The sequence below is a fragment of the Otolemur garnettii genome, unplaced genomic scaffold (genome assembly GCF_000181295.1).
Source record: "Otolemur garnettii isolate 467f Iridium unplaced genomic scaffold, OtoGar3 scaffold00091, whole genome shotgun sequence".
NCBI lineage: Eukaryota > Metazoa > Chordata > Mammalia > Primates > Galagidae > Otolemur > Otolemur garnettii.
In genome coordinates, this window is record NW_003852486.1 from 2,509,979 (window position 1) to 2,519,992 (window position 10,014).

At 54.5% G+C, this 10,014-nt stretch overlaps 1 protein-coding gene across 2 annotated transcripts in view; it reads right to left on the reverse strand.

Moving 5' to 3' along the window:
• Positions 1 to 10,014, reverse strand: part of KIRREL1 (kirre like nephrin family adhesion molecule 1) — a 98,121-nt gene that overhangs the window by 11,848 nt on the left and 76,259 nt on the right. Inside the window, exons 2-3 of one of the 2 annotated variants that reach the window (XM_003795229.2) lie at positions 5,671 to 5,820; positions 3,919 to 4,068 (exon numbers count right to left, since the gene is read on the reverse strand). The exons of the other annotated variant lie outside the window; for it this stretch is intronic. Of the exons in view, the coding sequence (XP_003795277.1) occupies positions 3,919 to 4,068; positions 5,671 to 5,820 (300 nt within the window). The remainder of the gene's footprint in view (positions 1 to 3,918; positions 4,069 to 5,670; positions 5,821 to 10,014) is intronic. 2 annotated transcript variants of the gene reach the window in all.

The following is a 10,014-nucleotide window of genomic DNA, read 5'->3' on the forward strand; positions in this document are numbered from 1 at the left end:
AAGTAACATAGTGGGAAAAGAAAAACCTAGACTCGGGCTGCCCGGCTGCAAACCAGGCCATCTTGTGACCTGTTGTGTGATATTGGGTGAGTCCCTGAAGTCACTGAATCTTAGTCTCTTCATCAGAGACAGGATACCTTGTGAAGGTCAAACATGACACTGTGTGTAAACTGTCACAGGCAAGGCAGCTGTGACGTAGATTGTGTTAGCTTTGCTGCTGGGGTAAGGACCAGCAGTGGCTCTGACTCCTACCTGGCTACTCACCCCCTACACCCCCAGTTCTTCCTCTTTCATCCCTGGGGCATTTGCTTCCAGTGCCAAATGGGTGTGGTTTGGAGAAGGGGGTGGGAAGCAGCTTCAGAAGTAGAAAAAGGTGGAGAGAGATGGATAAAGAGCCACCATTCAGGGCCCCTGGTCTGGCTGGGGCCCTCTGAGGTCACACCGGGAGGGAGGTCCTGGGTGAGCACAGCCCTGCAGAGAAGCCATGCCAGATGTGTGCCCAGACGTAGAGTCCCTGAAGGCAAGGCATCCTCTCCCCTGCCCTTGTAGTGTCCCCTTTCCCCTTGTTCAGGCAAAGACCATCCGTCACTTCTGTTCAGCTCACCTTTCTCTACAGTTTTCCAAACTCTCTGCCCATCCTCCTTGAGCCCATCCCTGTCCTCTATCTAGGGCAAAGCTGTCGAGGTATCTGCTCAGCCAGCTGTTGGAGGGCAGGAGTCCAGATGTGCTTGTGTTTGTGAACAAAAGCTAAAGATCTGTGCCTTAAACTTCCACATCAATATGTCCATGTGCCCTTCGCCTCAGTTTCCTTGTTTTTAAAATTTCAAAAATAACATTGACTCTTCCTCCTTAGGGTTGTTATTGTAAAGTGAAACAAGAACCAAGAATGTGAAGCCAACTGAGAAGTATAAAGTGATGAACAATGACATTTCTATCATCACTGGACATTCGCCTTATATTGGCCAAAGTGCCCCACAAATGTGCTTTCATCTAACCCTCACCACGAACTATCTTCATTAACCCTTTCATGGTAAATACATTAACCCCTGTTTACAGATGAGGAGCTGGGGCTCAGGCAGGCAGAGCAAATGTGCTCCGAGGCAGAAGGGTAAGCTAAAGGGCAGAGCTGGGGTGTGAGGTAGGGCCCAGGCCCACTTGGCCCGGAGCCACGTTCCTCTCCACGGCCCTCCAGCTATTTACCACTGGGGATGTTAGGGCGTACCCCATCTGCAGACCTGTATTACGTCTGTGTGGGGGGTACAGGGGCATCCTCCCAAAGCCTTACCGTAGGGAAAAATGGGAGAGGACATTCTGTAAAGAAGGCTGGGGCACCAGGAAGGAGAGAGTCTTTGTGGCCAGCAGTGTGCAAGGGGGCTGGTACCAGCCACTGGACACGGCTCACTTCTCATTTCTACCCAGCCTGGCCTCTGGACCCTGCTGCCATAAGCAAAGCCCACAGGCAAGCAGGCAAGCAGCAGGGAATATAGAGAATGTCCCACCTTTGCGCTGCCTCAAGTGGCAGGGTGTTTAAGAGTCCAAGGGAGAGACAAGGAGGGAAGAGAGCAAGAAGCCACAGCAATTACTAACAGGCCACCCTCCTTCTGGGCTCTGTCATTCCTCTCGGCTCCTTCCTGTCCCTCTCCTTCCTTTCAGCCCCAAGGCAGGCTAGTGGGGTCCACCCCTCCCCACCCACCATGCCCTCAAACAAGGCAGTCACCCTGCTTCTGAGGCTCTCCTTCGCTGACCTGCAGTCTTTCTAATGAAGCACTCCCCATCTAGAGTTCCCACCATATATCCCCCTCTTCCAGGAAGCCTTCCTGGATAGACCAAGCCACTGCCTGCCATTAGAAGCCCATGTTCTGGCAGTGCCTCAGGACTCAGTTGGCTTTTCTTCATTTTTCTCCACCTCTGTCTCTGCCCCAGGGAGGAGAGAAAAAAGGAGTATCAGGGACCCCTGTTAGGATGACTGTTCTCCAGGGCAGATGCAGCACCTTCCGGGTCCAAAATAGAGGCAGTTAGGGAGGAAGATGAGGGAGAAGGTTTCCTAAGCATGTTGTGGTCCCCAGGGAGTGCCTGGTCCAGCATGGGCTGACACATGCCCTCAAGGGATGGAAGGCCGTGTACTGGCACCCATGTCACCCTCTGACAATTGGTCTCTAACTTCAGCCCACTCCTTGCTAATCCCCCCTATTTTAAGTCCTAGAGAGGAAACGTCAGCCATCCACCCGCCTGAATCCCAATCCCCTAGGGCCTTTCAGCTGAAGAAGTGGGCCACTGGGTCCCTCCGGCCCTCTCTTGTTCTGACGCCTCACATTTGCCCAGACGTCACAGTTTACAAGTCCCCATGCAGCAAAGCGGCAGTTGCTAAGAAAAGGCTGGTGTCATTTCACTGTGTTACCAATGGGAAAACCCATGCCATAAGGATGCCACCTCCTCATAGTCATGGTGCCAAAAAGAACAAGGGTCTCCTGAGCTCAGCAGTCCAGAACTCTTCTAGCTATGCTAGGATGGCCTGTCACATTCTCCCCTCACTGCCCCACAGAACACAACCTCCTTGTGCCCAGGCTCACTCAGCTCAGCTCCTCTCTCCTTCCTCCCATCCATCCCAGGGTCTCCCCCCAACTCTGGTGATTTTAAGTTAGGGGAAGAAAAGAGAGAGGGAATAGAGGTAGCATAAAAGACAGGGGGTAGAGTCAGTGACAGAAGGCAGAGGCACAGGGAGGCCTGAGAGTGGGGAGGGACAGCAGACGATGGGTGATGGAGTCTGCGGCCTGTGGGGGTGAGGCCCGAGGAGAGGCGGCGGGGGCTGGGTGGGCAGGGTGGGCAAGGGGCCTGCAGGCACTGGCCTCATTCTGGCACAGTGTGGGAGATAGTCCCTTCATTATGCAAATGGCCTCAGGGGTTACCATAGAGGGACATCTGCTCAGTCCCCCTGTGAGCGGGTGGCTGCCAGGCGCGTGGCTTCTGAGAGCCAACCCTCCTACAGTGCCACCCGGACACAGCCCCCACCTCAGTCCCAAGCCCATCCATTCCAGCCCTATTCCTGGCTCCCTGGGGAGGCCCCTGTTGAATCTGAGAGGAGGGTGAGGCCCAGGAAGGAAAGGAAGTGTCTGCGGGGGAGAGGGTGGAGAAGCAGCGGGGCCCTGCCAGGCTCCGAGGCAGCAGAGGGAGCAGAAGAAAGAAAGGAGAGGCTCCCTCACCACCAGCCTGTCAGCTAGGACAGCCAGGGCAGGTTTCCGTCACCCCACACTTCCCTGCCTCGCAGCTTTGTGTCCAGAAACTAAAAGCCCTGTCCTTGAGAGGCCTGGGCACAGGCTGGAGCAGCAAGGATGCCAGGCCTCTCACAGCCTGCACATCCCACCAGCTGTGGCCGCATCCCTGCTATATATCTATTTATTTATTTAGAGACTAAGTCTCATCTCACTCCGTCATCCTATCTATCTATGTATCTATCTATCTATCTATAGACCCCTATTCTGTCACTAATGCTAGAGTGCCATGGCATTAGCCTAGCTCACAGCAACCTCAAAGTCCTGGGCTCAAGCAATCCTCCTGCCTCAGCCTTCCAAGTAGCTGGGACTACAGACGACCACCATTAACACCTGGCTATTTTTTTTTAAAAGACCATGTCTTGTTCTTGCTCAGGCTGGTCTTGAACTCCTGGGCCCAAGATATCCACCTGCCTCAGCCACCCAGAGTGCTGGAATTATAGGCATGAGCCACTGGGCCCCACCTCCCTGTGTTGTTCTATTCTCCCTGGACTTAGCTTTGGGAGAAGTTTAAAGGAGCTAAGAGGGAAAACCAGGCAGACAGTGGGACAGCAGGGTGGAGATGAGGCCAGCAACAGAGAGAAGGAGCTGTGACACTGAAGAGGGAACTGGAGTTAGGCCTCAGCACCAAGGGGTACTAGGTCATTACTTAGCACGGTGAGCTTGGCCCTCCGGGAGCGCAGGGCGGCCTCTGTGGCCTGGCACTCATAGGAGGCGTCATCAGAGAGCTCGGCATCTGTGATCTCCAAGTTGTACTGCCCGGCGTCTGCGGAGCCCACGACCCGGTACCGAGGCCAGGCTGCAGAAACAGAAAAGGTAAGGCACAGTCTTGGAACTGGGGCACTCCTCTGCCCACCCTTCATCCCCTGCCAGGGGCCACACAGACCCCCAGCCCTGTCCTGGGATACCACTGGCAGGTGAGAGGGTGAGATCCCCAACATAGATGCCTGCTGTCACAACCCCTCCCTGCCCCCCGCCCCAGGGTGAGGCTGGGAGCACAGAGCTGGAGCCGTGGACAGGAGGGACTGGAGGCACGGAGGGAGTAGGAGCAGGTGAAATCTCTGAAGCTGTTTGCAGACACATGTCTCTCATAATAATAGGAAAGAAAACGGAGGGGAAAAAGGAGAAGGGGAGAGAGGGAGAGCACGTGGGTGCCAGGAGATACAGGGCATGGCATCACAGGTGCATAGGGGCACCTCTGTAGGACTCGCAGGTAGAGGGGAGCCCTAGGTAGGCCAAGCCCCTCCACTATAGGAGGCGAAGAGGCAGGGTCCCACCAGCTGCCTGGGAAGTCCTGGTTTCCTGTGAAGCCAGTGGCAAAGGCAGGTGGGATCTGAGCTTCTGGCCCTCTCCAATTCAGCCTCCTTGCCCTCCTTCCCTCAGGCTACCACCCACTGCTCCCTGACCTCCCCTCTCCCATTCCCCAGCTTCGGCTGCCTCCCATTATCTCCCTCTGTCCAGAGGCTATTGATTCTTCTCGCTCCATATCTATCTATTGATCGCTTGCGCTCTCTCTCTCTCTCCCTGTTTCTTTCTTTCTATCATCAATGGATCCACCAGACCCATCTCTTTCCCTTATATATTGCTCTGCACAGACACATCTCCCCACCTGTGCTGACACAGGGACCCATAGCAAATCATCTCAACCCTCTTGACAATAATGAGAATAAGAAAATACAGCCCCTCCCGTACTCACCTGGTTACAGTGTGTTTTCACAAAGCACATTCTCACATTTGGTTCAAAACTCACAAGTGCATGTTCAAGGCAGGCAGGCCTGCACCTGCTGTGCCTGTCTCGCCCATCAGTAAACTGAGGCCCAGAGAGGGAAAGCGGCCTTCCTAAGGTAACCCAGCTGGCAGGTGGTAGAGGCAGGACTAGAGCCCAGACGTCCCAACTTCTCACCCACCCACCTGGTGGTCTCTCCAAAGATTTCTTTACTTGCTTTAGCATATAGGAGGCTGGCTTTTTGCTTTTGACTGAGGCATTACCTTTGCATCAGTCCCAGCTACATAGCCAGTGCTGCTTAAAGGCTTGTTGAATGAATAAATAAATGAATGCTCGGGCTGATATTAAAATGAGTTTCTGGTTTCTGAGCAGACATCACTGTGCAGGGGGGAGGAGAGAGGCTGGAGCAGAGCCAGCTGGGCATGAGACACTTGCAGGACACAAAATGGGCTGTGTTTTCTGTTCCTCAGGCCTCACCCTCAGGGTGTCTTGTCATCTGTCTCACTGAACTCTCTATGACAAGGTCTCCTGGTTTCCCTTAACCTCTCTGGCTTCTCACTGCCTTTCTTGAGCAAGTACATAGTGGGAGAAGACAGAGCTGTGGGTGGGAAGGTGGTGAAGACAGAGCTGGGTGGGTGACAGTTGGGATACCGGGTGGCTGGGGCCTACGCTCACCTTTGAGGCCCTGGCCCATGCCCAGAGCCAGTCCGTCCTTGGTCCATTGCACAATCCCAGAGTAGTTGAGCAGCACACAGGGGAGCACGGCCCGCTGTCCGGCCACCACAGTCTGGTCAGCTGGCTCCTGGCTGAAACGGGTCTGAGTCCCTGCAGGGCCAAAGCCAGCACTGGGTAAGGAGGAGCGGGGCAAGGGGCTCTTCCAAGCAGCCACCCACCCCACATATACCTCACAGGAGGTGGGAGGGAGAGAACCTCAGGCTGGAGAGGGGACTGTTGGGTGTCTGCTCCACTTCAGTCTCGGTCCCTCCTCTCCAAGAGGTCACATGCTCGCCTTTTATTCCCTTCCCCACCCACAGCCCACTGGAATGGATTTCAGGAGCCGACGTGCTTAGCAGTCATAGGAGTGATGCCGTATCATGTAAAGGTCTCAGGGAAGGGTCTAGTCCCACCCTCTCATTTCCCAGAGGAAGACCAGGGAGAAGAGTAACTTACCAAGGGCACCCAGTGAGTTAATGGCAGAACTGAGGTAACAGCCCAAGCCCATGTACCCCATGCCTGTTGCCTCACCCCCATACTCAGTTTTAGGGGTGGTGCATTCATAACAGTGACCACTAGTCATGAGCCAGTCCCGTCAATTCTTGGGACTCAGACTCACCCACCATAACCTCTAGCTGGACCTGTGTCACCTGAGCTGATAGGAACCAAAGTGGACTACCACACATGTGCAACTGTGCCAGGTACCCCTGTGAATAAATCCACAGAGTGCACAGATTTGTGTGGCAGGCATGTCCATGTGCCCACACGTGTACAGAAACCTCTCGGGTGAAAGTATCCAAAGACCAAGTAGCAGTTGCGACAGCTCTGAATTACGCTTTTAGGCACACGCGCCCTGCTCTGTGGGTATCCCGTGCTCCCAAGTGCTGTGGGCATGAGTGTGTGCACACCAACACACCTGCACACACCCAGCCTCCCACACCGGCATTGTGGGCGCTCAGAGGCCATGTGACGCTGCTCCACTGTCCCTCCGGCTGCAGGAGCTACACGCACTGCCCGGCTGGCAGCTCGGCCGGGAGCATTTGATTAGAGAACTGCAGAGTAATTGCCTTTAATTGTGGAGCCTAAATGGAGCAGGGAATTGCACTGCAGTTTCTTCTCCCCCACAACTCCCCCCACCCGCTCCAGCCAGCACGGGTCGGCCCCAGGGGTGGCAGTCCTGGCCTCCTGCAGAGCTACCCAGACTGTGGGCTCAGCTCCCTTTGCCAGGCAAAGGAGAGAAGGGCAACTGAGAGGCTGGAGGGCAGCAGAGGGAGAGGGCCAGGCTTCCTTGCCACAGCCGCAACACTGCCACACCAGGCAGGCAACTGAAATCAGCTCTCCCAGAACTCATCCCTCTTCATTTGCCCCCTAGCTCATGAATCTCTGCACAGGCCACAATCCCCAAATCCAATTCTTTCCAAACCCTGCTTTCCAGAATTTCTCTGACCACCCCCCCCCCATCACTGCTGTGTGTACACAAACTTATCTCATCCCTCCCATTCCAAGAGCTTCCTCTACGCCAGGACAGATCCTAGTGTCATCTCTCCCTTCTTTTTTCTCCTCCAGCCCCATTTCTCCCTCTCTTTCCAAACCTGTCCCACGTTACCCTCTTCCAGGAAGCCCTCCTGGGCTGACCCTCCATGGGCAGACACAGACAGTCCCATTGCTCCTCCCTGCTGTCACCGCTCTACCCACGGGATTTCTTCTCTTGAGTCATCAGGGTTCATGCCCATGCTTTTGTTTGTCATAGAGTAAAGGGCAGGCAGGTGGGGGCATTTGTTACACCGGAACAGGAACCTCTCCTCTGAGGCTAAAGGCCATGCTGTCTCCTCCACCGAATCTTCCTGGACATTTGATATGCATCCTCATTGGATGATGCACACAAAGGGGACTGAGAAAGAGGTGGCAGGGGCCAGGGTAGGCTGATGGCCCGGGTACCATGCAGTATGAGGTGACCTCTTTACCTGATGTGTACAGGTTCAGCTCTGTGGGCCTGCAGGGGCCGGAAAGCTGGAAACAGGGTCCCCGTCCCACACTCCATGAGGGGCTCCCCAAAACTCTGAGGACCTGATCTCCCACTCACACCCTCCAAAGGAGGAAGGATAAGGCTCGCACACATTTTGAGGGATTAGGGTGGCAGGTGCTGAGATCCTGGGAGAGGGGTGGGTCAGGTGAGCAGCCAGCATTATTAATTCAGGCATCGCCCTCATTATTATTCAAATTTATTCATATCCTTGCGCATTTTGCTAGTGCAGCTACCTGCTGCAAACTCTCCACACTCACGTTTCTCCTTCCCATAGCCCCCGGAGCCCAAGTCAAGGGCTTGAGAGCAGGGTGGCTGGTGGAAGCTGGCTCAGAGATGGAATTTACATTCACAGCTTTCCTGCATAGGGCCTGGACACCTAGTCTCCGGCTAAAGTCTCCAGAGGACAGTGGCCATGACCGTGGAGTGAGGGGGTGGCTGGTCCTGCCAGGAGGGAGGTGGGAGGTACCCAGGGTCAGATTTGGAAATGGGGATCTTGCTGGAGTGGGCAGTGAGGTGACCTTGGGTGTGTCACTTTATCAACTGGGCCTCCACTTGCTCACCTGTGCCATGACAAGCCTAGACCATGGACCACAAAGATCCCTCTATGCTCAAAGACTGTGAACACAGGCTATGTGAACACAGACCAGGGTTTACATCATGTCTGTGTGGCTTCTTAACTGAGTGACCTTGGCCCAGCTACTTCTTCTCTAAGCTTCATTTTTCTCCTTGGCAAACTGGGGTGACAATGTCTGCTTCCCAGTGGCTGTGAAAGCCAAATGGGGTGCAGTGTATACGACGCCTGCTGTAGTCCCTCACACGCACCCACTAGTCCCCCTGAGCAGGTAGACAGTTAGAGGGACAGCCTGAACAAGGACATGACAAGAAGGTGGCTGTAGCTTTCTGGGGATTTTGAAGTAAAATTTTCTCTTAGTTTAGGCTTGTTTGAAGCAATTTATTCCAGAGACAGGGAGATGGAAGCAATGATCAGGAGAAGAGGGGACACGAAGGGGTCTTAGGAAAGGCAGAAAGATCCTGAGCCCACAAAAGTCTCAGGCACTGTTTTCTGTAGGCAAGACAGCATCTGAGTAGCATCCAGATGCCCCCAGGTCGTACCAGCCTGGCTCATGATTAGGGGAAAGCCCCACATCCCTCGAGTTCTCTCTGCTCTGCACAGGTTGGTGAGAGGAATACCTCTCCCTCCTGTTCCCTCAGATTCACACCGTCACCTCCTCTGAGAAGTCACCTCCTCTGAGAAGTCTTCTGTGACTGGCACGCATCCTCTCACTTCTCTCTTCTGCCGGAGCAGGAGTACAAAGCTGTGCACCCTGCACTTCTCAATGCCCAGCCTCAGAGCCAACTCCCAGGGTCTGGACAAGGGATGTCACTCATAGCTCAAGACCCATCCGCAGGCCCAGGGCCTGGCCACTAGGCACAGCACAGAGGTTCTGGATATATCTGCGGAGAAGGGGGAGCGAGCAAATGTGCGAACAGTCTTACCTTGGGACCCTCTCACCCTTAAGAAAGGAGGCTGAGCAGGCCCTCCCCCAGGTGAGGCCCACAGACGTCACAGAGACAGAAGCAGGCCAGGAAGCGCGAAGGGGCAGTGTCCGCCCCCAGCGAGAGAAACAGTCATGCTGAGACAGGACTTTGACTTGTTCCCAGGAAGCTCCCTGAGAAAAGGGAGTGTGGAGCAGAGCTGAAAGGCAGGGAGAAACTGGTCTGGAAAGTTCCAGCACAATGAGGGGGGTGACAGGGGTCCAGGGGATGCAAGGGAGCGGAGGAGAAAGCCTAGGAGGTGAGCAGTGAGGTACAGACCTCAGGGCACCATTTGGCCAGGAGAGGGCAGACGTGTGCTGGTGACCTTACACTGAAAAGGAGGGTATTGGCAGGTCCTAGAGTGTCAAGGTGGAGCCAAGACTGCACACAGGTGGCCTAGCAGCAGCATCCACACACACCTACAGTCCTGGTCACACGTGCCCACTTCCAGGCAATGAAACCAGAAACGCAGGGAACCATGAGAAGGTGGCCATTGGGGGCCAGGCAGGAGGGAAAGCAGGAGTGTGACCACAGCAGTGAAAACACACTGGCCTCCCAGTGCACCACCCAATCCTGGCATCTCCAGTCTGGGGCTGAGGTGTGGTTCTGTGTGATTCTGCATATGTTTTTTTTCTTTTCTTTTCTTTTTTTTTTTTTTATTGAATGGTAACTGTGTACATTGATGCACTTTGGGGGTACAGTGTGGTGTTTTCATACACAATCCAAGACACTTCCATCAAACT